Consider the following 27,753-nt stretch of genomic DNA (forward strand, 5'->3'; position numbering starts at 1 on the left):
ACCCCACCTTTTTTAACAATGGTGAGAAATTCAATGAAAACAGATCTTCCAGATTATCCGATATAAATATGCCTAAATTCCTCTTTGGGGATAGATTATATATTTGCCTGAATTCTGGTATTAAAGTGTCTACAGTGCAGTTTACTAGAATAATTTCTGTCTTGTTAACATTAATTTTATAACCCCCTAGATTTTGGAAATCTGAGAATATTTTTAGAATCTTCAATTGACCAGAGGGTTTGGAATCTAAGAAAAGAGCAATATCATCAGCGTATAATTTTATATTAGTCATACCAACTACTGGGACTGTGTCGGTCCGTATATTCCTAATCGCAATCGCCAAAGGTTCAATAAATAGCGCAAATAAAATTGGCGACAAAGGGCATCCTTGGCGCGTGCCTCTAGTGACCAGACATGTCCCAATATTAGAATTGTTAATGATAATCTGTGCCTTAGAATCCATATATAGATGTTTTAAAAGAATGATAAAAGCATCCGGGAAATTGAAACTGTGCAAAATAGCAAAAAGGCAGTCCCATGACACTAGGTCGAAGGCCTTCTCCGCGTCCAAAAACCAGACTTGAGCCTTCACTTTATTAGCTATAAAAAAATCTAGTGCCTCCAATACAAACTCTGTGTTTGAGTGGAGATGCCTGCCTGCAATAAAACCGCACTGATCGTTAGCTACGAGGTATCCCACTATTTTATTCAATCGGTTTGCTAAAAGTTTTGTAAAAATGTTATAATCTGTATTTAGGAGACTTATAGGTCTATATGAATTTATATTCTCCTTGTCCTTTCCTTTTTTTAAAATGCTAACCACCACAGCTGAATGGAAGGAGTCTGGCGCGGAACCTCCTTGGAGTAGGTCGTTCAATAAAAGTAAAAGTTCTTTATATAGGCTTCCTCCAAATTGTTTTTTAAAATTCAATAGGAAAACCATCATCACCGTTTGCCTTACCGTTGGGAAAAGAGCTGATTACGTCATCTAATTCTGACATTGAGAAGTCCTCTGTGAGGCATTTCTTGCCGTCATCGTCTAATTTCGGTATTGCCAGATGCTCTAAGAACTCCCCAATGGAATCAGATGAGGCCCCTTCGGTTGCTTGATAGACTCCCTCATAGTGTTTTAAAAACAACTCACCAATAGAGCCTGTAGTCTTAGCATATGATTTGGTGATGAGATTAATTAATTGATCTATTCTATTGCGAGCCTGCTTTTCTTTGGCTTGCCAGGCCAAAAGCCTGCCTGTGTATTCGCTCTCCTCATAGATCTTCTGGGCATAGAGATTGCTATTAGTTTCACCTAGGATGTAATAAAAGTCCCTCATCCTGCCCTTAGCCACATAGAGTTTTTGCCCTGAGTGCGCTGATTTAATCTTGTAGTGTTCTTGAGTTGCTTCCGTGAGATCAGTTTGAAGTTTTATTTTCTCCTCCTTTCTTGCCTTCTGCTTTGGTATTTCTTTAGATGTTATGAACCCACGGAGTGTAGCATTGAAAGCATCCCAAATCATATTTAATGGGGCAGTACCTCTGTTCTGTGTGAAAAACTGCTCAATAAATTCTTCAATGTCTGTACACCATTTAGGATCAAGGAGGTTGAGATTGTTAAAACACCATCTTCTAGTAGGGCTTATATCTTGTAGTCCCAATTTTACCTCCATGCAGACTGTCACATGATCAGAGAAAGCATTGGACAGATGTAGATAATTATATAACTCTAAATCATGAGAAATTAAAAAAAAATCTAATCTGGATGCAGAGTTATATTTTGCTGAGTGGCATGAATATTCTCGTTTAAGAGGATTAGAGAATCGCCAATGATCCATGATATCAAGATCTAATTTACAAGAGTGAATAGCCAAAGCAGTTTGGGGTTTATTTTGACGGCGATCTTTTTTGGAGGAGTCCAACTGGGGGATCTGAAGAAAATTAAATTCTCCCCCCCCCCATAATATTAACCCAGGGAGCCCTGTTATGGCGTTCTTTAACTGTAAAATTGGCAAAGAGTTATCTAAAATTGGTGCATATATTGTAGCGAGGATTATGTCAATATTATTTAATTTACCATGTGCAATTGCCCATCTACCTCTATGATCTATGGCTGTGCCAGCCAGAGTGAAACCTACATGTTTTCCTATTAATATGCATACTCCTCTCTGTGCCAACCCAGCTGAAGAGGATATCCTATGGCCGGCCCAATTCTTCAGAATTTTATCTGAATCCTCCTGATCTTTATAATGGGTCTCTTGTAAATAGATGATGTCTGGGTTTAAATTCTTTAACCAACATTCAATAGCATTTTTTTTTTCGAACATTGTTAAGACCATTTGTATTAAAAGAAATAAACTTCACCATATTATTAATTCTTAAAGAAGAGGAGGATGGAACATGCGACAAGGCAGCCGAAGTAAATAAATATGGCTAAGGGAATTTTAAATTTCAGCCTGTGGAAATAAGCATTAATCAACATCCAGCAATAAATAATCATTCAAAAATTACCGATAATAAACTCTTTGTGCAAATAGGCAGATAAGGAGTACAGTTGTGTAATGAAAATGGCGAAACCTCACTTTGTGCAAATACGCAACTAAAGAACAGGAATGTCTCTATAAGCAAATAGGCAAATAAGCAAAAATGGTTGTGCAATAGCAACAGAACCTTTAGCAGTGAAGTTATATGAAAACACCGCAGCCTCTCTTTATGCAAAAATGGGTAATACGGTTGTTCAATAATTTTGCAAATAAGCAGCAAAAAACCTCTCTGTGCAAATGAGCAAATAAACAGTGCAGTTATATAATAGCAGCAGAGACCTCTCTTTTGTGCAAAAAAGGCAGAACAGCAATGTGATCACATAGTAGCAGCAAACCCTTTCTTTGTGCAAATAAGCTGACCATAAGAGAACTTATCAGTCCAGATAATAAGGCAAGGCCTTGTCCGTACCAAAACTATGTTGAATTTAGAATTAGAACAGAAGATTCTTCAATAAATGAACTCTCTATTTTTCCCCTGCAACACCCCCCTTCACCTCTCCTCCCACCCCAACCCCCCCCTTAGAGCGGACGGTACCCCCCGTGTCCCACTTCCGTCCTTCTCTTGAATTTCTTCTTTTTGGATGCCATGTCGTTGCATCCTTGTGTGCTTCCTGGCCCTGTCGTGGGCTCGCCCATTAAATAGAAAAAGAATAAGCCGTGAGCTATGGCCCTAGACCTTCAAGGAGTGCCTGAGCTTTGTATAAGTTCGTAAAAATAAAAAACTTCCCTTTGGCCAGTACTTTAAGTTTTGATTGCTGCACAATCGTAGCCTGGGCTCCCTTGCTTTTAAAAGAGTCAATCAGTTTTACAAAGTCCCTGCGTCTATGAGCAGAAGCTGCCGACATATCTGTGTTTTTTTTCGCTGCACCAGATAATCCCCACACAGCAATGGCGACAAAAGCAAAGCGCAGACAGGCCAAGATGGAATTGGTCAGGGAGCTCCCGAAGTCGACGATTAAGATCTCGCCAGTGCCTAATGGAGGGAGGAGAAATAAAAGGAAAACTCAAAAAACTGCTCCGAGGCAAAAGACTGCTGAGTTACACGCTGAGTTACATGCTGGTAAAAACAAATATAACGTTCTGAGAGAGCAAAGTGACGAAGATGAAGATGACGAGGATAATGAAGATGATCCGGTGGAGAGCAATGGGGGCGAAGATGCAGATATTCGGTCCCCGCTTGAACATTCAACAGAATTAAGCTTATTAACTGCCGCTAACGGTGAGAAAGGCGAAGAAGACGCGAGAGGCGAAGTGAATGGGAAGAACAAAGGAACAAAGACGTGCCGGGTAGACAATGTGGTCATGGATCTATCCCCAGCTAAGGAGATTGGAAGTCAGTCAGCCCCTAAGCAATACCCTCTCTTTTCTAAACCCCTTCTAAAACAGGGGCAACTTTCGAGCGCTCCTATACAAGAAGGGGCGAATCAAAGGGGGGGAAGCGATAAGTCAGAGCAAGGAGCTTTTAACGCTTTTAACGCCAGAGGGGTTTCAACCAGCCTCACAACAGCCGAGATAGCAGGAGTAGGAGTAGCGCAGAGGGAGGCGCTAGGTCAGGGAGGCCTTGAAGACTCCGAAGAAGGTTCTGAAGAAGCAACTCCTACAGCACTAACTTCAAAAAATAGAAATTCTTCCCACACTGCACTGCCCCAGATCCCCTCTCCCCCTCCGGCTCAGTTGTTCACAAGTCCTTGCCTTATTCGCATTACGAAAACTCCAAGCCAAGAGCTAAGCCCACAGGCTTCTCAGGCCTCTCAAGAGGATGGACTGTTTCCCCTCCCGAATGCAACAAAAGCAAACTCCATTGAAATTCTGCTCAGGACTATCCTTCAGGAATTAAGGGATTTCAAAAATTCCCAGGCTCAGGAAATTTCTCAGCTGCACAGCAGGCTCACAAAAATGGAAGAACATTTTGGAAATTTTCCCTTAAGAGTCACTGAAGCTGAAACACGGATTTCATCCTTAGAGGACTCCCTATCGGCAATACAGAAAGACCTCTTGGTGGCCAATAGAGAGAGAATTCAGCTAGCGGAAAAAATGCAGGACCTTGAAAATTATAATAGGAGGTCGAATCTACGCTTGGTAGGCATACCAGAGGGTTTGGAAGATAAGGACGCAGTTAAGTGGTCTGAGTCCCTTTTGAAAAAAGCCATACCTGAGCTCCAAGGAGATTTAACGATCACAAGAGCGCACAGAGTCCCTGCGCATAAACCAAACAATCTGAAATATCCGCTTACAATTTTGCTTAATTTCTCTGATTTTAGGGGGAAGGAGAAAATTTTAAGCCCTGCTTATTCTAAGAAATTATTCAATGCTGACGGCGCGAATAATTTTCGGCTATGCCAATGCTTGTTGTATGTTACATGGAGTAATGTGCCATGAGCAATGTAGACAGCATTAACTCAAATTCAAAAAGGGCCTTCTTTCTCAGAGCCTTGTTCTCTTCAATACAGCTGTCCCTGTTTACTTTGTTTAGAATACACCACTTCATTCAAACATTAGAAAATAAATACATTTAAGTAGTTCAGGGATCGCAACCATGATTCTTTTCTATAACCACTGTTCTAGATTATATACATAAAAATGGCTTTTGAGTAGATTGAAATACAGAATCAGCTGTAGTAACGTAGCGTACAGAATAAAAGCTGACAACCCGTCGTCACTCAAAAGCCAGTGTTGATTTTTGAGGATCTCTTTGTTAACCCTATGTCCTTTAGCTACTAAAGTTAATCAGTTCTTTGTACTTCTGATAGATGTGTGTTTATACAAGAGCGTTCTTATTCCTATATGGAAAAAGTGCCATCCCCTTGCATCCTAGGTATAATTTGTCAGTGTTTACTGCAGTGGCAGGATATGAACAGATTTGTACAGCCAGATCACATATTTGGCTGCCTGTAGCTGAAATATCCGAAACAATCGTTTGAACCCTTTGCATACTTTACTGCTCTTCACCCAAATTATGCCTGTTACCAAATCGCACATGTCCTCAATCTACATCTGTTATGCTTTTCCCCCATAGTATCTTTTGTGTCAAACACTTAATGCACTTGCAGATGTGGCCGCACTTGCAGATGTGGCCGCCTCATTTAGTAAGTTTACTGTGAAAAAGAGTGGAAGGTGGTGTTTACTGTCTTGCTCAAGAGTTACGCCTGAAAAAAATAATTTTTTGATTTTCTTGGTTTTCCACAGTTCATTCACACAATGATTTTCTGCTGGCCATCCTCACTCGCTGCCAAATCTTGGTTTCTGCTCCAGGTAAGCTGGTAGTGTGCACTGTGTTGTTTTACACTGACTGAAAATGGTTCTGACTTTTAGCAGTGTGTGCTGCAGAAGCTTCTACAAATTACACCCTATTGTTTCTTAATAGTATAAGAAAGTCCGCTTAGTCCTCAAAAGGCAGAGCATCTATTTATTTATTTTATTATTTATTAAGAAGTTTTATATAGCGCTGGCCAGACCCGAAGGTATCGGAGCGCTTTACAACAGATTTAAAGCAGAAATCACACAAAAAGGCATAGGTAAACATAAATGTTCAGAAGACTCAGTGTGCTGTGCGTCATTGAGGTAGAGAAGTCCTGAGATAACCTCGATGAGTGCACAATGTCTTGGGCTAAACCACATTCCGGGAGGAGAGAACGAGGAGGGGGTTGGGGAGCGGGGAAGAGGTACGTTGTGGTGGAACATTGTCAAGGGGCTGCAGAGTGCAGGAAGAGGTAGGTTGTGGTGGAACATTGTCAAGGGACTGCAGAGTGCATGCTTTTGCATTTCGGTGGCGGTTCTCGGTTCGGGAAGGCACGGTTGAGGTAAAGGTCTTTTGAATTTTATAAAGGAAGGCATAGTCCTGATATCGGCTGGGATGGAGTTCCAGATTTTGGGTGCGTTTTTAGTGAAGGATCGTGCAGCAGTTTTTTGTTTGCGTGTTTTCATAGGGATGAGTAGCAGGCTGTTCCGGTTTTCCTGTGTGCAAGGCTTTGTGCATGAGGCAGGCAGTTCTAAAGCTGGCACACATTTCGACTGGGAGCCATTTTAGATCTCTGAGTGCGGGTGATAAGTGGTCACATTTCTTAACGCTGGTGACCTTCTGGCAGCTGCATTGAGAGTTGTTTTGAGGGAAGCTAGGTGGGATCGAGCTGTACCGGTGAGAACTGCGTTCCCATAGTCAAGTCTTTATAGCACCAGTGATTGGGTGGCTTGTTTGAGGTCCTTGGGCGGGATGAAGGGCTTAATTTTATTGAGAAGCTTCAGATTGAGGAAGGCACTCTTCGCGGAGATCTTAATGTGTTTGGTCATGTTCAGTTTTGGGTCTAGGGTGATTCCTAGAGATTTTACTGAGTTAGCCAGGGTGAGATTACCGTTGAGGGCATCGATTGCTTTTGGCCATTCTACGATTTGATGTTTTTTTTCTTTGTTGGAGATGAGGAGGATTTCAGTTTTGTCTTTGATTGAGTTTAAGGTGGTTTGTTGATAGACAGTGTTGTACTTCTCTAAGAGTGTTGTTGAGTCTTAGAATGTCATTAATGGAGGAGGTTTCCAAGTACATCTGGGTGTCATCTGCATATAGCTGGAAGGGGATGTTGGCTTTTTTGAGTAGGGTGGTGAGGGGTTCCATGTATATGTTGAACAATTGAGGGGAGAGCACTGAGACTTGGGGGACACCTCTGCTGACGGGGTGTAGGTCGGACGTAAAGGTTTTGATTTTTATCCTTTGGGAGCGGTTTTGTAAGAAGGAGGAGACCCATTGTAAGACCACCTCATCCGCACCTACTCTGTCTTGGATAGCCTTGATGAGTAGATTGTGATCAACCGTGTCAAAGGCTGCTGATAGGTCCAGGAGGATGAGTAGGCAGCATTGGTCAGTATCTAGAGACTTGTGGATGTCATCCACAATGTTAGGGATTGCCGTTTTGGTGCTACAGCCTTTTCTGAAGCCCGATTGGTGGGGATCTAGCAGGTTGATGTTGTCCATGTGCTGAGTCAGTTGTAGGAGAACACACTTTTTAAGGATCTTGGATAGGAAGGGGAGATAGAAACAGGTCTGAAGTTGTTCAGATCGTTGGTGTCTAGGCCTGGCTTTTTCAATAGTGGCGTGACTTGGCCGACTTTGAGGCAGTCTGGTATGATGCCGGTTTTCAAGGAGCTGTTTATGATTTCGCACCAGAGTGGGGCAAGGGAGAGTTTCAGCTTTTTGGTCAATTGGGTGGGTACAGGATCGAGGACGTGGGTTGCGGGCTTGGAGGAGGAGATCAGTTTAAGAATCTCAGCTTCAAGTACGGGGTCGTAGGATTTCTAGGCTTTCGTGGGGAGCTTGCGTGTGTGTGTTGGTTTCGATTGTTTGGGTTGGGTTTTTGCAGGAGGGATTGAGGTTGATGTCTAGTGATAGCTCAATCTTGGTGATTTTGTTGTTGAAGAAGTTGGCGAAGTTGTCACACAGGTCTTTGGAGGCCTGGACTGGGCTTGCAGAGGTCCTCTATGTTTGTTGCCTGATGATGTTAAAGAGTTCTTTGGGCCTGTTTTTCGCTTTGTCTAGAGCGGTGCAGAAAAAGGTGGTTTTTGCGTTGTTGATGTGTTTTTTGAATTTCCTTCGAGCTGCTTTAAGTTGCTCGAGAAGGCTTGTAGACTGATTGTTCCTCCATAGACTTTCTGTAGCTCTAAGTTGTCTCCTTTCAGCATTAATGTCCATGTTGAACCAGGATCTGGAAGGAATGTTTCTGGGTTTTTTTAGTTTCAGGGGGGCTAGTTGGTCTAGGATGGCCGTCATAGTTGTGTTGTAGTGAGACGCGAGTTCTGTTGTGGAGAGACCTTCTGGGGAGATGGGCAGGAGCGTGCTTATCTTTTCTTATAGGTTGACCATGTTGATCTGTGTTAGGTTTCTCGTCCATGTGGGGGGGTCTTGGATGGGAGGTTGGTACGTGATCGGTTGCGTGATGTGGAATAGGATTAAGTGGTGGTCTGACCAGTCAACCGGTAAGATGTGGTCTATTGTGATTGTGTCACGTTGGGCGATGATGGCATCCAGGATTGCTCCTTTGTTATGGGTTTCTTCTGAGCAGTGCTGGGTAAGGTTGTTGCTATGTAATAGCTCATTCAGGTTTTGTATTAGTGAGCTGTTTTTTTCGTTCCAGTGTAAGTTGAGGCCGCCCCAGAATTAGGTTGTTGGTGTCTTGGAGTGAGCAGTGAGCAACCAGGTCTGACAGGTGTTCAGTGAATGTGGTGGTGTTGCCTGGGGGATGGTATAGGAGATGGCAGTGTAGTGTCTTGTTGTCGCCTGTGTTAATTTTGGCGGTTAGGCATTCAAAGGTGTTATAGTTGAAGGTATCTATTTCGGTCACGGACATGTTGTTGTGAATGATTGCTAAACCCCCGCCTCTTTGGTCTTTTCGGTCTTTGTTAATGATTGTAAAGCCTGAGGGTACAAGAGTATCCATGATTGGAGGCGAGCAGTCATTTAGCCAAGTCTCGGTGATGAAGGCTATGTCTATGCCATGGGTGAGGATGGATCCTGCTAGCTCTGTGGCATGTTTGGTGGCTGATCTGCAGTTTATGAGCATGCAGATGGTAGGGGGTGTCTCTTTTTTTGGTTTCTTTCTTAGGGGTGCCATGGGGATGTTGGTGAGGGAGGCTGGGGGTCTAGGGGGTTTCAGAGTGGCGTGATCTCTTCTGAATCCGGAGATCACCTGAATCATGGATTGAGGGATGACAGTAGAGGGGGTGTTGTACGAGTAGGCCAGCTCTGCCGCTTCATCCGAGGACATAGCCTCCATAGTTCTTTTGGGTCTCAGTGTATGACTCGAGAGGTGGGATGAGATCCAACTGGGTCGTGCAGCCTTGGGGAGCCTTTGGTGTGTGGGGTTGGTGACGGTGGGAGTACAATGGGAATTTTTGGAGGGTTTGCGAAGTGTAGCGAGGTTGGTTAGAATTTCGTTAAAGCCCTGTATTATAGTAGCTAATTGTCTTTCAAGCAGGGAGAGACGCTGCCCCGTCTCTTTCTGGTTGGGGGTGGGTTCTGGGCGGGCTCCTACCGGGGGGAAGAAGGCCTGACGATGTTGTGTTGCCGTCTAGTAGTTATTTTGTTGTCCGTGAGGGCTTTGAGATCGGGTGTGGGGTGAAGGGGGTCATGTTGTGTCAGCTGCGTTCTTTTGCAAGTGGGTATAGGAAGGCGGTTGGAAGTCTTAGACTGCGTATTGAGGTAAATTGGTGTAATTTGGAGGAGGTTATGAGCGGGGGGCTGTTCGAGGGGACGATCAGACGGGGGAGGGGGAGCCATGTTCTTGGTGCCAGAGGTGCGGGTGGTGTCTCGTGGTGTAAGCAGGAGTTTTTGATAGAGGGCGCAGGAATGGTGTGTGAGTTCAGCTTGGGGGGGGGGGGGGGGGGGTCTGGTTGTCCGGGTAGAAGGGGTGGGTTGGGTGGGGGAGATGTGTGTGAGAGGAGGCAGTCCGAAGTGAGGTGAAGAGGGAGTCAAATGCCTCAAGGTTGTCGTTCGCTTGGATCAGGACTGTGCCGTTGGAGTAGATGGTCACAGAGGTGTTACCGCTCTGCTTCATGCAGTTAGGGATAGAGAATGATAGTTTTCAGCTATGGGGAGTATTGGTAGTTTTGGTAATGTGAAGTTGTGATCTGAGGATGGAATTCCACTTTTCGGGTCTTTCCATGTGAAAAATGAGATCCATTTTTACTTGGCCTTTGGAGGAGCAGTGATATATGTCAGCAAATATTGATTCTGGGTATTGTCTGATCAGTTTATGTTTGAGTTTTTTTTCGCTTTGGGTGAGAGGTTGCGGGGGGGAAACAAATCGAGAAGGTGTTCGGGCCGTGCGGTCTTAAGTAGTTCGGTGTGAGGGGGTTGGCGTAGGTTGGCATGATAGAAGGCATTTTGTCTAAGTTGGAAGTGGAGCTAGTTCCTTTATGGCTAGGTGTGTTACGCTACCACAGGGGTCGGGATGGGTTGTAGTGGTGGACAAGACTGGCAGAGTGGTCAAGCTGCTTCTTTAGGGGTTGGTTGATTGGCTGCCAACATGCTGTCAGGCCCTGGGGGCAGAAAGTGTGTAAGAGCAGTGGGAGCGTTGAAGTAAGGCCTGTGTCACTTCGTTTCTGATATGGGGCGGGTTGTTGCTGTTGTCTTGCCGTTGATTTGGTGTTCAGTAACCCACTAGACTTCTTTTAGGGTGGCCAATGGGTGGTCAGACAGTATGTGTCTGGCAGTGTGTAGATAGGTACAGCAACACAGGGATGTGGCGGGCCAACGTCACTGCCTTTTAGTGACCGGTAAGTCCAGACACGGAGTTGGGTGGTCCAGCCCCTTTTTTGAGAGTTGGTTGGTGACTCGCCGGTGGGGTGTGCCTGGGGTTAAGTAGATAGTAGTAGAGCTGAGGCGGGCTAGCGTCGCATTAAGTGCTTTGCGAGTCAGGGTGCGGAGTTGCGGTGGTCAGGCCCCTTTTAGTGTGGTGGTCGGTACTTGCCAGTGAGGTATACCAGGAGTTAGCCCTGGGCATCCATTTTGGGATCAGTTAATGAGGGCGGAGGGGTGCAACATCTTGGGGTCAGTAGTGAGGCCGGTGGAGAGCAACATAGGTGGGCCTAGATGATTGGGTCAGGATTGTTTTATTACTGGGACCAGCGAGGCAAGGCGAGTTGTAGCGTGCCCCGTCCACTTCTTTAGGGTTGGTCAAACCCTCCCCTGTGCGAATTCCCAGGGGTTATTTCTTGCTGGCCATCATTGGTTTCGGCCCTGAGGATATAAGGTTTGCGAAGGCGGCGGTCATTATGGAGCAGGGGTCCTTGCAGTCTCCATGATGCAAGAGCCTTCTTGGCGGCCATCTTAGGGCCAGGCCCCGTGTGCATTTGATGTGAGGAGGTGGCAGGCTCTGTGATGCAGGGGCCTTCGTCACTTTTTCTTGTTGAGACCGGCAGGTACAGGGTGTATAAGGAGCATTTAGGGTGGAGGGGTCTCACCGGTGCAGTCTGTTCGTCGGTGAAAAGTCCTACTTCCGTGCGGCCATCTAGAGGTCAGGCGTTGCGGAGCCCATCAATAACTCACAAACTGAGTGCCCAGTGGCTATTTGTTTGATTTCCCAGTGGCTATTTGTTTCATGCTTCAGTCCTGGTGCGATCAACATAGCCGCAACTTCCGTGGAGAACGTCGCATAGGCATCTAGGGATGCGACGGGTTACCTATGCCAGTTCAGTGTTGTGGCGGCCATCTTGGGGACAGGTGCTGCGGAGCTCTGCAGTGGCTCGCAATCAGTTTTCCGAAGTTCCCCCAGTGCCAGTTTGATGATCGCTACGGGCTGGGACTGTCGGGACTCTCGTGGGTCCACTGTGGGGTGTTTTTGTGTTGCGTGCAGTCCGCTGACCGTGCCAGGTTTCCTTTACTGCTTCCGCATCTGGGCCACCATTTTGCGGTCAGGCGCTGCGGAGCTCAACAGTAGCTTGTGCTCCGCTTTCTTATGATTCTTTCAGTGCCAGCTTGGTAGAAGTTTCGGTCCGGGTCTGTCGGGACTCTCGCGGGTCCGAAGTAGGGTGTCCTTGGATTGAGTTAGGTCCACTGACCGCCGATCACCTTCGAGGCATCAGTTTCAATCCAGGAGATGTCGGGGCGCAGATCCTCATATCTTCGTTTCCTGATGTTGATGGAAGCTCGATTCAGGCTTGTCCGACTTGGGTTTATTCCGGTGAGTCCTCGTTCTCGTGGGGAGGAGATGTGGGGGGGGAGGGGGGGGGGGGCCAGCATGGATTCTCACTGCAACAGTGATCCCAGAGCCCGGGAGCTCGATTTCAGTGCTCACTCCCTGCAGCAATCTTCGTAAACATTCCATGACAGCAGCCACATCACAGACTTGTATCAGTAGGACTATGTGTCCTTTAAAAGCGGTCAAGCATGTTGTGCTAAAGTGGTTAATTTTCTGATTTACAACTGGGGAACATATTTGAGTGGAACTATCTTCAGTGCTACAATATTTTTAAATGCTTCTTTTTCCCAATTGTTCATACATTAGAACAGCAGCTTTTCATAAAAGGCACAAAAAAGCCTTTCTAATAGTTTATTAGTGACTATAAACTATCTTGCATTCAGAAGCTCCTCGCCTTTTCTCCAATGGCTCTACTTACTCAGATTAGGAGCAAAGGTGACGGCCCAAAATAATAACCACCCTCCCCATTGAACTACCAGATATCCACATTCTCCCTTTAGTTTCTTTCTTGCATGCTATCTATCCATTTTTACTGTCAGCAAGTGCAGACTTTTAAATGGTGAGAAGATAAGAATGTTCCTGATAGACTGAGTTGGAAAATATAACATTTGCCAAATTATCAATTTTAAATCTCGGTTCCCATCCTTGAGGTACAGGTTTGGGTGCGCATCCATTGATATATTCCAAATCTTGGTGTCTGTGAGATTTTGCTCCCGCTTATTACAGTGTCTTATCACTGATATAATTGTTCATGTTGAAACAGATCCTCCCCATCCAATCCTCAACCTCCAAAAGACATTGCCTAAAAAAAAAAAAAAGAGTCAGGTCTCGAAGATTTCTGAGACAATCACACCTGAGCGTCATTGGCTTTAGTAGAAAACTGAGGTCATAGAAAGACCAAAGGCTTGAGATAGTTGTTGGAAAATATTCATGGAGAGGAACCCTTGAGACCAGCACAGCTGAAATGGGAATCATTTAATGCGAAAAGATGAAAACAAAGTCTGAGCTTTTCCAATATGATCCGGGCCAAGCAATGCGCGGCCCAAAACTCTCGCCCACTCCAAGCTCTGATTAAAAAAAAAAAAAAAAAAATGTTTTTCTTGATTTCCCTGTGCATCCGGGTTTTGACATGGTATTTCTTCTGGTAATTTAATCTTTGGGCTTCTCCGAGGGGGATTAGGTCTACTGCTGACGTAGTCCGTGTTATTACCAGGGTCTGTAGTTTCCTCATTCAGCACGTTTCGTTCTCTTTTGTGTTTTGACCTTTTTTTTCCCCTCCCCACTTTTTTTTTTCCTGATGTTGATTTCGCTAGATACTCTTGAATCGTTGGGACCGGAGATCTCCAGAGATACGGCTCCCCTTCGTGCACTTGGGCTTGATTCTCTTGAATTACTTATTTGACTAGAACCGTTAGAGATAGACATCCCTGTTTCGTATAGTTCTGAGTCAGAGTCTTCATCCAAGGGAGAGTGTACTTCTTCGCCCGCTGGAGGATTTTGTAGATTAGGAGAGTTGGAGAAGGGGATCAATTTCTTCATTTCCTGGTTTATTTTTTTTTGGTCCCATTGCTCAATTTTCTGTCTTTGCTTTAATGTTACCACGTCTATCTCTATAGACGTCCTTGTTTCTTCCTGGATTATATTTGAGTCAGCATTCATAGTGGTATCGCTCTGGCAATCCTTATGCAAAGGGCTAAATATATTAGAGATTCTTGGTTGTGAAAGTTCAATTAAGCCAGTGTTTTTTTGCTGTTGCTTTTAGGTTTTTTATCGTTTGGAACTAATGGCTAAAAAAGCGCAGAGATTGCAATTTGACATCTTCCACTGTTTCAACCCCTTTCACCTTCGTGTTGGCAGCCTCTTTCTCGTTTTCTTTCTCCTTCTCTCTCTCCTTTCGTTTGGTCTTTTCTCTTTCTTTTTCCAGTTTTTTTTTCCATATTTTTATCTTTAATTTTACTTTTCTCCTGGACCTCATTTCTTGCCGGGTCATTAACTGAGTCCTTTGCCAGTTCTTTCTCCTTTGCTTTAATTCCTCTGGTTTCAGGACCCCTATGTCTGTTAGTTGTATGTTGAGCTGATGCCAGCTCAATTACTGTGTTCTCAAAATCTTGTCGGTTCGATGAGCACGATGACTCTCCCTGTAAGGGTTCACCTGTTTCGTCCCCTTTTTCCTTGTAAAGAGTGGCATTGTTTGCTATTTGTTCTTTTTCCAGGGTGAGTCCTTCCCCTCCGTCTCTACTAAGTTCACTGCCCTTCAAGTTCTCTCCAGTGTTTTTTTTCCCCCATTTCTGAGGCTTTATGGACTTTATAAACTTTAGAGGGCTTAAGAATCCGTGCCTGATATATTGCAGGCGTCAGTACACCCCACCGATCTCCCCTCTGAAGCTTTCCTTGATTCAATATGCCAGGTAAAGATATAGACACCCACACCAATAGCGAACAGTATTAATCGCTGTTCCAATCCCCGATAATGACAATGAAGCATATGGGACGGGCAAAACTGATGGAGAGTCCCGAGTGCCAGCTCCAGCTCTGGTCTCAACTGTGCAGAGCAGTCGAAAGAAATACTGCCTCTCCTTCGTTTTTTAATTGTGTCTGCTGCTGCCACTACGCCTAGGTGTAGGAAGGTGGATATCGGACTATGGTTACCCCCAACTTTTTGCCTAGTGTCTAGCTGGTTTTTCGACTTAGTTGGCCTGAGATCCTGCCATTCAGGGTCTCAGGCTGTCTGCTCTCTCTTTAAAATGGACTCCATGTACCCTAGGTACATTCCCAATTGGTAAGGATCACCTTATTGGACCCTGTACAGTGTACCCTAGGTACCCAGGGCATAGGTGTACCCTAGGCCTCCCAGGGGCTGCAGCATGTATTATGCCACCCCTGGTCTGGCCTTCCAATCAGACACAACTGGCTGATCACTCAGCTGGGGCAAGGTTGTGTAATCACTCCTTGCTTAAGTGTAGTATTCCTATACGTAACTTACATATAGACACATGTGTACCTATCAGCCACTCCTATGGCAGGCCTTAACAATCCTGGAGGCAGAGTGCTTGGTAACATGTGAGATGGTGCTCTAGCATGAGCTGAGCCTGTCTGCAGCTTTCGGAACCATGTCCTTATAGCTGTTCTATGATATAGCCTACCATATACTCTTAAAGTGCCTTATAATCTTAAACGGTTATGGTAACTATGGTTTGGCTTTATCAAAACATGTCGTGTAAGGTGTCTAACACTTTGGAATAATACCCCCATACCATTTCTGGTGATGAGGATATTATTCCTCCCTTCTAGAGGGAGAGACATGTTAAAATCCTACTTTGCTGTTTAACTCTAACCAAAGCCTCAGCATCACAAAATGGATGCTGCCGCCACAGACACAAGTCTGACCTCCTGCTGCTGGGAGTGATCCCGGCAAGGGAGGCTTGGACAATAGGTTTCCTGCTTGGGGAGGTGCTAGCACCTCCCCAGACAGACTTTAGTGTATTGGGGCAGGGAGGGATGAATAGAATGAGACATGCCTGGGGCACACAAGGTGTCCCGTGCATAGTCCAGTTCAAACCGGTGCTGGGGCTCTCCAGCCCCAGTCCTGGCGCGAAACTGGACAAAGGGAAGGGGGTGTAACCACCCCCCTCCCAGGTCCCACCCATAAGGCGTGACCTAGCAGGTAACCCAGCCCCCCAGATTTGGATAAGAGTGGTAGCTGGGCCCCAGGAGATTAGATTATCCTGAACCTGCAACTTGAACAGAAACTCTGGACCTTCGACATTCGACGAAAGAAGAAGACTGAAGAATCTCCCTTGTGGCCAAGGAGTGGCTACCCTGTGCAAACAGGCACCATCAAGAGACTACCCTTTGCTTTGCTAAAGTTCTACGAGGGACTGACTGCAGAGCCTGACCAGAGCCTTGACTTCCAGACTTCTCTGACCCTGATCCACATCCACAGCCGAGCTGAGATCCGTGGAGGCGATGAGAGACGTGGGACCGGCTACCTGGGAAAAGTGGCGAGTATCTTCCAGCGCAGCTTCTGAGGCACCCTCGAAGTTGTGCACCAGGGTTTGAGAAGCCCCAACCCCAAGCACCATCTGCACCGAAGATCAGCCCCCCACACTCCACGAGTCCTGCGTGGGGCCCTTCTGCATTTTCCTGCTTGCCGCGCCTGTCCGGTTGCTTGCCCGTTGGCTAGTGGCCTTTGTGACGACGCATCCAGAAATCTTCACTGCTGGTTTGGCTCCTCCAGACTGGCTCCCGCTTCCTTGCAAAAGAGAAGCACCCCAGACCTTCCTGGTCTGCACCAGAAGCAAGTCCTCCGTTCTTCGTGGGTTCCGCTTGCCAAGGCTTGGTGAGTCCTAGTCCAACTTCGCCACCGACAGCAAGAGCCTTCGTGGGACAGCTCGCCTCCTGGTCCTGGTCGTCCTCGACGTTCCCTGGTCCTCGTGGCTGCAGCGACAAGCTTCACCTTCACCTGCAATCTTCACGACATCGCCTGGTTCCTTCCTGGTTCCACGTGGTCACTGGCTAGTGACCTTGACTCTGTCCCTTCTGCTTGCAGGTCTCCTCTCTTCTTGATCCCAGCCTTGGGATCCACCGGACAATCTTCACTGACTGCCTGTCAGCAATTTTCCTTCAGGCATCCATAGAAGTCCACGACGAAACCCGACGCAAGTTCACACCTATGCACCCGCAGCCTGTGGGCTAGGTAACTTGGGTACTTTGGTGCTCACAAGGGTATTGACTATCCTAGGGTCTAGTTTCCGAGTCTTGACTTTCTAGCTATACCAGAAGTGTCCTTAAACTGTTAATTTCTAACTGCTAGTAATTCTATTGACTTTTACGCATTACGTGTGAGTGTTTCCACTCTGCACCTGAATCCCGTGGGCCTCCCACTTCCTAACTGTTGCTAGTATAGTGTAGCCCCAGCGATTCCCTAGGCCTAGGCCTATCCTATTTCCGTGACAGTGGTCCTTATACCACTTACTTAGTATATGGTTTGCGTGGCCCCTAGGGCCTAACTGTATTACTTACCTGTGTGACTTAATGTATGCTTAAATAAGACTGTGTTGTACTTACCTCTAATCTCATAAAGAGTGCTGAGGGTTTGACTAGAATAAATACACTTTATTTTATATATATATCTGTTGTGGTGTCCTTTCATTCGGTATTCAAGGGATTATATATGGTATCACAGCTGGCTTCACATGCCATTCAGAGTTTAGCCTAAGACTGCTCTTGTCCATGCTACCACTAGGATAGCTGGTCTATAAGGTTGACTTTACAACCAATCACCATAAGGGTTGTTTGGACTGATATAAGGTGTACACTAGAACTAGTGACATCATACATCAGGCCAACTTCTCACATTGGTGAGCAGCGGTTGGGATCTGAGCTTGCTGTTGTAATACCATTGTAATCTTGAGATACTAAATTGAAAGATCACACAGATATTGTTTAGGTACATATAACATAGATTATAATACTTAAGTCCTACTGGACTTAGTGGTTGTAGGTTGAAGGGAGTAACACACCCTGACTACAACTACTAGAGAGGTTTAGTAGATACAACTAGTGTAGGTAGGTGCACACACCACACCCTCACTAGAATCATGTCCCTGAATGGAGATCACACTGATACTCCCTCAGGAGAGGAGAATCCTGGACAGATTCCCTCTAGATATGATGCATTCACTTTCCAGGAGATGAGACAACTGTGTACCTCCAGGAGAATAAAACAGGGTTCCAACCCTACCCTTAGACAGCTAGTGGAGCTTCTGGAGGCCTATGATGCTGAAAGAGCTGCCAAGTATGGTGCCATAGCTGTAGATAAGGGTCTACCCACCACAGATGAGTCAGATGGGACTTCAGATGAAGAGGTAGACAGCCAGGGCCAAGTAGGAAGACTTAGCCAGGCTAACCTAAGCTTACATGGGAGTTTGCATGGGGTCCCCCCATACAGACCCCCAAGTGGGCTTAGCCAGAGAAGCAGGAGAGACCGATCCCCTTCAAGGGAATCCATCCACTCCCATGTCTCTAGCATCTCTAATGCTTCCTCTCATAGGGGAATGACTTCCCCTGAGAGAAAGGAGCATGAAGCCAGAATGAGGGAAGCTAATCTGAGGATTCAGAGGGAAGAACTTGCCCTTGCCAAGGAGAAGCTTGCTCTGGCTAGAGAGCAAAAATTGTGTGGGTCAGAACCCACTGGTGGCAGCAACATTCCTAGAGATAGGGATAGGTCTTATGACCATAGAAACCTAAGCAAGATAGTCCCCCCATATCCGAATGGGGATGACATCCACAAGTGGATGACTGCTTTGGAGAGGGCCTGCAAAGTACAGCAGGTACCCCAGAGTCAGTGGGCAGCTATCTTGTGGCTCTCCTTCTCTGAGAAAGGTAGAGACAAGCTCCTCACAGTTAGTGATGAGGATGCTAACAATTACAAAGTCCTGAAGAGTGCTCTGATAGATGGGGTTGGCTTAACCACTGAGCAATATAGGTTGTTGTTCAGAGACACCCAGAAGACACAGACACAGGACTGGTCTGATTTTTGTGGATTGTGCCACTAAGGCTTTGGAAGGTTGGTTAACTGGCAGCAAGGTGCAGGACTATACAGGATTGTACAACTTGATTATGAGGGAGCAGATCCTTAGTAATTGTCAGAACCAGCTTCTCCATCAACACCTGGTAGACTCAGATTTGACCTCTCCCCAAGAATTGGGAAAGAGGGCAGATAAATGGGTCAGGACCAGGATTAGGCCTAAAAATCAGGGTGGTGACCAAAAGAAAGATACCACCAAGCCTCAAGAGAAGGGTGGGGATAAAACAAAAGAGAAATCTTCCTCAGGGCCCCAAAATTCCACACAGGGTGGTGGGTCCCAAGCTCCCTCCTCTACCACAGTTAAAAAGCCTTACTGCCATGAGTGTAAAACTCCTGGGCATTGGAAAACTGACAGCAGTTGCCCAAAGGCTAAAAACAAAACTGTTCCTACTACTCCTGTCACACCACCTATTACTGTCAGCAGTAATCCCCCAGGTGGTGGGAGTGCCCCCAAATATTTGGTTGGGTTTTCTTGGGGAACACAGGGGGACTCTGGCTTAGCCAATTCCCCTACAGCAGCTACTCTTGTCTGTGATGGTGGCATGGGGTTTGCCAACTTCACTGCCTGTCCCAACACTTTGGGTAGGTACAGACAGGAGCCCTACATCAATGGTAGAAAAGCTGAGGCCTACAGAGACACTGGAGCTAGCATCACTATGGTGGCCCATAGGCTAGTTCCCTCTGAGCAGCTTTTGCCTGGTTTCTCATACCAGGTAACTAACATTGATGGCAAACAGAACAGTCATCCCATGGCAGAGGTATGTCTCAGCTGGGGAGGTGTCACTGGCCCTAAAAGGGTGGCAGTGTCTCCAACCTTGCCTGTGGACTGCTTACTGGGGAATGACTTAGAACTCTCAGCTTGGGCTGGAGTTGAACAAGACACCCATTCTAAAATGGTAGGCCTTTCACAAAAGGGTAGTGGGGTTGTGCCAGCCACAACCCCTGTCCAAGTAGATTTCCTCCCTGAAAAGGTTGGAAGGGCAGTGGTAGCCACAGCCCAGGCAAAGACAGACTTCCCTGTAGGGATTGGCAGAGCTGTGACAGTCACAGCTCAAACCCAAACTGAGTGCCTCCCTGAAAAGGTTGGCAAGGCTGTAATGGTCTCAGCCCATACTCAGACTGACATAGGTGTAGTGAAGCCTGAAACTATGGATCACTCCACACAAACAGAGAGTAGTGGGGAGGAAGAAAAGTCTCCCTCTCCCTAGACATTAGGAAAAGGTCAGCCTCCTCAGGGATCTGACCTCACCCCTTGTGAAGGAACTGCCCCAGAGGTAGCCAGGCCTGGCCTGGCAGAGCCTCTGATGTCAGTGGCCCCTTCCAAGGTGGGACCCAGTCTGGTGCAGGTAGCCTGCCTCTCTCTTCCCTGCCTCAGTCAGCCCAGGGCTGCAGAGGTCAGGGAGGCCAGTGGACCCCAAGAGGGCCCCTGTCCACAAGAACCCCCCCCATCAAAAGAATGAGGATTGCCTGGCTAGTAGCCCTAGCCAGGTGATGGGTAAAAACATTCCTGAGGGATCCCCTTTACAGGCAGTTAGGGACCTCCCCCAGAGGGATTCTGTTGGGCACAGGCAAACGTGGGACCTTAGGGCCCCAAACCTGACCTGCCCCTCCAGTAAGCCCACAAAAGGGACCCAGCCTCCAGCTTTAGGTAGCCAGAGGCTGACCCTGAGAGCACAGTGCAACTCAGTGAAAGAAAGAAAGGCATCCATGGTGGAGGATGATTGGAGGAAGCTGAGGCCTCACTTTGAGGACACTCACTTCAGTACTCCATCTCAACACCAGCCTTTTACTTTGCAAAGACACCCCAAAGGCAGAGATTCCCTATGGTGAAGACCCTATGATACCTTTAGGATGAGGGATTGCTTAGTGGACCATGAGACAGGGGGTAACCATGCCAGTGCTGGTTCTTCCTTATATGGCCACTTAGGCATTAGAGGCTTACCTTGTCAAGGCCAGCCTTATCTCCTTTCGTTTGGGGGGGGGGGGGGGGTTGTGTAGGAATGTGGATATCTGACTATGGTTACCCCCAACTTTTTGCCTAGTGTCTAGCTGGTTTTTCGACTTAGTTGGCCTGAGATCCTGCCATTCAGGGTCTCCGGCTGTCTGCTCTCTCTTTAAAATGGACTCCATGTACCCTAGGTACATTCCCAATTGGTAAGGATCACCTTATTGGACCCTGTACAGTGTACCCTAGGTACCCAGGGCATAGGTGTACCCTAGGCCTCCCAGGGGCTGCAGCATGTATTATGCCACCCCTGGTCTGGCCTTCCAATCAGACACAACTGGCTGATCACTCAGCTGGGGCAAGGTCGTGTAATCACTCCTTGCTTAGGTGTAGTATTCCTATACCTAACTTACATATAGACACATGTGTACCTATCAGCCACTCCTATGGCAGGCCTTAACAATCCTGGAGGCAGAGTGCTTGGTAACATGTGAGATGGTGCTCTAGCATGAGCTGAGCCTGTCTGCAGCTTTCGGAACCATGTCCTTATAGCTGTTCTATGATATAGCCTACCATATACTCTTAAAGTGCCTTATAATCTTAAACGGTTATGGTAACTATGGTTTGGCTTTATCAAAACATGTCGTGTAAGGTGTCTAACACTTTGGAATAATACCCCCATACCATTTCTGGTGATGAGGATATTATTCCTCCCTTCTAGAGGGAGAGACATGTTAAAATCCTACTTTGCTGTTTAACTCTAACCAAAGCCTCAGCATCACAAAATGGATGCTGCTGCCACAGACACAAGTCTGACCTCCTGCTGCTGGGAGTGATCCCGGCAAGGGAGGCTTGGACAATAGGTTTCCTGCTTGGGGAGGTGCTAGCACCTCCCCAGACAGACTTTAGTGTATTGGGGCAGGGAGGGATGAATAGAATGAGACATGCCTGGGGCACACAAGGTGTCCCGTGCATAGTCCAGTTCAAACTGGTGCTGGGGCTCTCCAGCCCCAGTCCTGGCACGAAACTGGACAAAGGGAAGGGGGTGTAACCACCCCCCTCCCAGTTCCCACCCATAAGGCGTGACCTAGCAGGTAACCCAGCCCCCCAGATTTGGATAAGAGTGGTAGCTGGGCCCCAGGAGATTAGATTATCCTGAACCTGCAACTTGAACAGAAACTCTGGACCTTCGACATTCGACGAAAGAAGAAGACTGAAGAATCTCCCTTGTGGCCAAGGAGTGGCTACCCTGTGCAAACAGGCACCATCAAGAGACTACCCTTTACTTTGCTAAAGTTCTACGAGGGACCGACTGCAGAGCCTGACCAGAGCCTTGACTTCCAGACTTCTCCGACCCTGATCCACATCCACAGCCGAGCTGAGATCCGTGGAGGCGACGAGAGACGTGGGACCAGCTACCTGGGAAAAGTGGCGAGTATCTTCCAGCGCAGCTTTTGAGGCACCCTCGAAGTTGTGCTCCGGGGATTGAGAAGCCCCAACCCCAAGCACCATCTGCACCGAAGATCAGCCCCCCACACTCCACGAGTCCTGCGTGGGGCCCTTCTGCATTTTCCTGCTTGCCGCGCCTGTCCGGTTGCTTGCCCGTTGGCTAGTGGCCTTTGTGACGACGCATCCAGAAATCTTCACTGCTGGTTTGGCTCCTCCAGACTGGCTCCCGCTTCCTTGCAAAAGAGAAGCACCCCAGACCTTCCTGGTCTGCACCAGAAGCAAGTCCTCCGTTCTTCGTGGGTTCCGCTTGCCAAGGCTTGGTGAGTCCTAGTCCAACTTCGACGCCGCCGACAGCAAGAGCCTTCGTGGGACAGATCGCCTCCTGGTCCTGGTCGTCCTCGACGTTCCCTGGTCCTCGAGGCTGCAGCGACAAGCTTCACCTTCACCTGCAATCTTCACGACATCGCCTGGTTCCTTCCTGGTTCCACGTGGTCACTGGCTAGTGGCCTTGACTCTGTCCCTTCTGCTTGCAGGTCTCCTCTCTTCTTGATCCCAGCCTTGGGATCCACCGCACACTCTTCACTGACTGCCTGTCAGCAACTTTCCTTCAGGCATCCATAGAAGTCCACGACGAAACCCGACGCAAGTTCACACCTATGCACCCGCAGCCTGTGGGCTAGGTAACTTGGGTACTTCGGTGCTCACAAGGGTATTGACTATCCTAGGGTCTAGTTTCCGAGTCTCGACTTTCTAGCTATACAAGAAGTGTCCTTAAACTGTTAATTTCTAACTGCTAGTAATTCTATTGACTTTTACGCATTACGCGTGAGTGTTTCCACTCTGCACCTGAATCCCGTGGGCCTCCCACTTCCTAACTGTTGCTAGTATAGTGTAGCCCCAGCGATTCCCTAGGCCTAGGCCTATCCTATTTCCGTGACAGTGGTCCTTATACCACTTACTTAGTATATGGTTTGCGTGGCCCCTAGGGCCTAACTGTATTACTTACCTGTGTGACTTAATGTATGCTTAAATAAGACTGTGTTGTACTTACCTCTAATCTCATAAAGAGTGCTGAGGGTTTGACTAGAATAAATACACTTTATTTTATATATATATCTGTTGTGGTGTCCTTTCATTTGGTATTCAAGGGATTATATATGGTATCACAGCTGGCTTCACATGCCATTCAGAGTTTAGCCTAAGACTGCTCTTGTCCATGCTACCACTAGGATAGCTGGTCTATAAGGTTGACTTTACAACCAATCACCATAAGGGTTGTTTGGACTGATATAAGGTGTACACTAGAACTAGTGACATCATACATCAGGCCAACTTCTCACACTAGGCATCATCTGCATTTAACTTTTCCTTTCCAGTTCCCTTTTCTTCTTTTTTTTTTGCCCCTGATCACCCAGCTGAAAAAGAAAAAATCACCGAACCCTCGTTGTTCCAGGTGCTTTCCTCAATAAAAGAGTTCCACGAGGATGTGAAAAAAGAGAGCCATAAGAACCGCATGGCCATTGAAAAATTACAAGGTGCGGTGAAGAAAGTGGGCAGTATCTGCTCCGAGATTTCAGAAAGAATGGCCAGCGTAGAAACTCGTACTGAGAACCTTGAAACCGATGTTGCGACGCTTCAAAAAAAAGAAACAGAACAAGCTGGAATAATAAGGGATCTCATGGCCAAAGTGGAGGATCATGAAAACAGATCCAGAAGAAATAATTTAAGGTTTCTTGGAATCCCGGAGAATTTTGAGGGAAGTGATGCCCGGGGTGCAATGATCAACATACTCAAAACATCATTTCCGGAACTGGATGCTTGGGACATGGAAAGGGAAGTCCAGCGGGCCCATCGTTTTCCCCTAATACCATCAAAAAACTTTAACAAGAAAAATCAATATCCAAGGGCAATGTTGGTCTGTTTTGGGAACTTTTTCTCCTCCGTGAAAAAATGTATGATCTAGCTAGACCCACCACCCAAAGAGAGCACAAGGGTTTTAAATTTTTCGCCAGGCCAGATTTCGATCATGCCACTGTGGACCGAAGATGGAAAATGTGGCAGCTAATTGAACCATTTGAAAAAACCGGAGCAAGCTCACTAATCAAGAACTCTCAAACTGTCAAACTGCCCCGGGTACTATCTGACCACAACCCTCTATCTGAAAGAAACACGTTAGTTAGATTCCTCACCTTAGATTCCTCACCTTAGAATATCCTCAGGCGTCAGACTGGATCCGGAAGATTTTTCGTCAGCAATACCCCTTGTGCGTCGCTAGGCGTCGTCTGCGGCTCCGCGTCCGTCGTCGGCGTCATGCGCCGGAATGACGTCGTCGGAGTACTTAGACGCCGCCCTCGCGCGCTGACGTCAGTTCTTCTTTTTTCCGGGCCAGTAAGCGCAGATCCGGGAGAGCTACCCCTTTAGTCAATTTTTGACTAACTTTTTTGATCCTTTTTGATCTTGTCTCGACTCCGGTGCCGGTAGGATGCCTGGTTTTAAAGCCTGTGGTGACTGTAGCCGCTTGATGTCGGTTACGGACCATCACCGCCGGTGCCTTTACTGCTTGGGCCTCAACCACGACGCGGAGTCGTGCTCGGACTGCAAGGCCCTGACCTCGAAGGCTAGACGGGAGCGGTCCCGTAAGCTTCTCGAGATTCGCCACTCGGCTCCGCGCGCCTCTCGATCCCGGTCCATGAGGAGGTCCAAGGATCGGTCGCGGAGCCGCAGCCGACGTCACCATCGGTCGTCGGGATCCAAGTCTTCGGGTAAGTCGAAGCATTCCAAGAAGTCCAAGAGGCGACACCGCTCTTCGGACTCCCCTCGCCGGTCGCGCGACTTGGCCGAGGGTCAGGGTGGTTCCACCCCCGCGGCTCCGGCGGAGCCGCAGGCGCCGCGCACGTCCCCATACCCTCTGGTCCCTGGGACTGACGCGACGCCGGCGGAAGTCAGTGCCTTCCTCTCGGCCATGAGGAACCTGGCTCCGCCGTCGACGCCCGCTGGCGCGCCTTCGGGCCCCGTGGACCCGACTGGGCTGCCTTGCCTGCCGGTGGCTCCGACGCCGTTGACGGCTCCGGCCTCGACGCCGCAAGCGCCCGAGGGACCCGTTCCCGAGTCCCCGCCGACGCCGGTCGACCTCGTCGCGCCTCCTCCGCCGGCGTCGACACCGGTACCACCCCTGACGCCGACGTCGACACCGCTCGACGTCGAGCCCCAGTTCAGCCCCACTCCGGGCCCGGCGCCGGTACGGCGTCGATGGACGCCGCGTTCGGCGCCGCTAGAGACACATTATGTCTATCGCCCGGCTCCATTCCTTCCTCCTGTATACCAGGAATCGGATGATGGGGACAACTGGAAGGAATCAGAGGATCCTATGGCCGTTCAGGCTCAAATGTCACAGGACTGGGCAGATGAACTGGGGGAGGCCAGTGGCCTGGATACCTCTCCAGACACTGGATTTGTCTCTCCTCCGACTGTGGCTTCGGAGGAGGGCGCTGCTTTCTCTGTGGTGCTGCGCAAGGCGGCCGCAGCCCTTGGGCTCGAGCTGCCTGCCGTGGCTGTGAGGACTAACGTCCTTACTGAGGTGCTTCAGTCTGCGGCAAGCTCCACTGAGCCTCTGCTGCAATTCAATGAGGCCCTCATTGACGTTCTGCAGGGCACCTGGTCCAAGCCCTCCACGGTTCCTCCTGTGGACAGGAACGTCGCCAGGCGCCACCACCCTGCTCCGGGCGACCCCAGTTTTCTGTCCCAACACCCTACCCCTGAGAGCCTGGTTATCCAGGCCTCTACCTCCCAATCCTCCTTCCCGACCGCCCCGCCGGACCGGGATTCCAAGAGACTAGAACAGTTTGGCAAGAAGCTGTTCTCCTCCCTTAGTTTGGGCCTGCGGTCTTTGAACACCGCCTGTCTCTTGGACCGTTATTCCCACTCTCTGTGGGATGCGGTGGAGGACGTGCTGCCCCTGTGTCCGGAGGAGGTCCGGACACGACTTACCCAGGCTCTGGCCGATGGGAGGGATGCAGCGCGACATGCTATCCGATGTGGGCTTGACACTACGGACCCGCTGGGTAGGGCCATTTCTACCACAGTGGCGCTTCGACGTCACGCCTGGCTGCGGTCCACGTCATTTTCGGGCGATGTCCAGAGCACTCTCATGGACATGCCCTTTGATGGCACTCGCCTCTTTGGCGAGAAAGCGGACAGTGTGCTGAATCGCTTTAAGGACTCCCGGGCTACGGCCAAGTCCTTGGGCCTCTCGGCCCCGCGGTCGCAAACTTCCGCCTCTTTCGTGGCCAAGGAAGGGGTGCCTCCTCACGTGTGCCTAGCCACCAGCCGCAGAACCAACCTGCGCGCGGACGTGGTTTCCGCCGAGGCGGTTCTGGAGGACGACGAGGTCAGCCCACATCCACCCCGGCAGCATCCGCCTCAAAGCCTTCCTAGTCCGAGCTTTCAGGCCCATTCCACGCCAGTGGGCGGCAGAGTTCGCCATCACCTGCTCCACTGGCGGTCCATCACATCGGACAGGTGGGTGCTGCAAATCGTCTGAAGGGGCTACTCCCTCCCCTTCGAGACGACCCCTCCAGCCATGCCACCGCAGCACCACCGTATCTCGGGGGATCATTTGAATCTTCTCCACGAGGAAGTTTCGGCCCTCTTGGCCAAGGGGGCTGTTGAGAGCGTTCCGAGTCCAGAAGTAGGTCGTGGTTGTTATTCCCACTACTTTCTGGTTCCCAAGAAGGGCAAAGGGGGCCTACGCCCTATCTTGGACCTCCGGAACGTCAATGCCTTCCTCCGGAAGGAAAGGTTCAAGATGTTAACTTTGGCTCAGGTTCTAGCTGCCCTAGACCCCGGAGACTGGATGGTAGCGTTGGACTTGCAGGACGCATATTTCCACATCCCCGTCCTGCCGGCCCACCGGCGTTACCTGCGGTTCACGTGGGCCTACCGTGCTCCCCTTCGGCCTCACCAGTGCCCCTCGGGTGTTCACGAAAGTGATGGCGGTGGTCGCAGGTTATCTGCGCAGATCAGGGGTTCCAGTCTTCCCCTATCTCGACGACTGGTTGTTGAAGGCGGGCTCGCCCCAGACAGTCGTCTCCCACCTCCAGACTACGGCGGATCTCCTGCATTTGCTGGGATTTTCCATCAACGTGCCGAAGTCACACCTGAGTCCCTCTCAGAAGCTCCTCTTCATCGGAGCGGTTCTCGATTCGGCGCAGTTCCGGGTCCATCCACCGGAACAGCGGGTCCGGGATATACAGGCCCTGATTCCCATCTTTCGGCCTCTATCCTGGGTTTCGGTCAGGCTAGTGTTGCGGCTTCTGGGGCTGATGGCCTCCTGCATCCTACTAGTGCATCACGCCAGGCGGCGCATGCGGGCTCTGCAGTGGGACCTGAAGTTTCAGTGGGCCCAGCATCACGGCAACCTGTCCGACCATGTCTTGATCTCGGAGGACACTGCACAGCAGTTGCAGTGGTGGCTCACGGACCGCGATTGGGTCAAGGGCAAGAGCCTCTCCCTTCCCCAACCGGAGCATGTCGTAGTGACGGATGCGTCCCTCC

The 27,753-nt window shown here is 48.6% G+C and overlaps 1 protein-coding gene across 1 annotated transcript in view; it reads left to right on the forward strand.

Moving 5' to 3' along the window:
* Nucleotides 1-27,753, forward strand: part of TADA1 (transcriptional adaptor 1) — a 206,714-nt gene that overhangs the window by 18,000 nt on the left and 160,961 nt on the right. The window contains exon 3 of the mRNA XM_085601639.1: nucleotides 5,721-5,786. Within this exon, the coding sequence (XP_085457765.1) occupies nucleotides 5,721-5,786 (66 nt within the window). The remainder of the gene's footprint in view (nucleotides 1-5,720; nucleotides 5,787-27,753) is intronic.

This window comes from Triturus cristatus, chromosome 4_2 (assembly GCF_964204655.1).
Source record: "Triturus cristatus chromosome 4_2, aTriCri1.1, whole genome shotgun sequence".
NCBI classification, from domain to species: domain Eukaryota; kingdom Metazoa; phylum Chordata; class Amphibia; order Caudata; family Salamandridae; genus Triturus; species Triturus cristatus.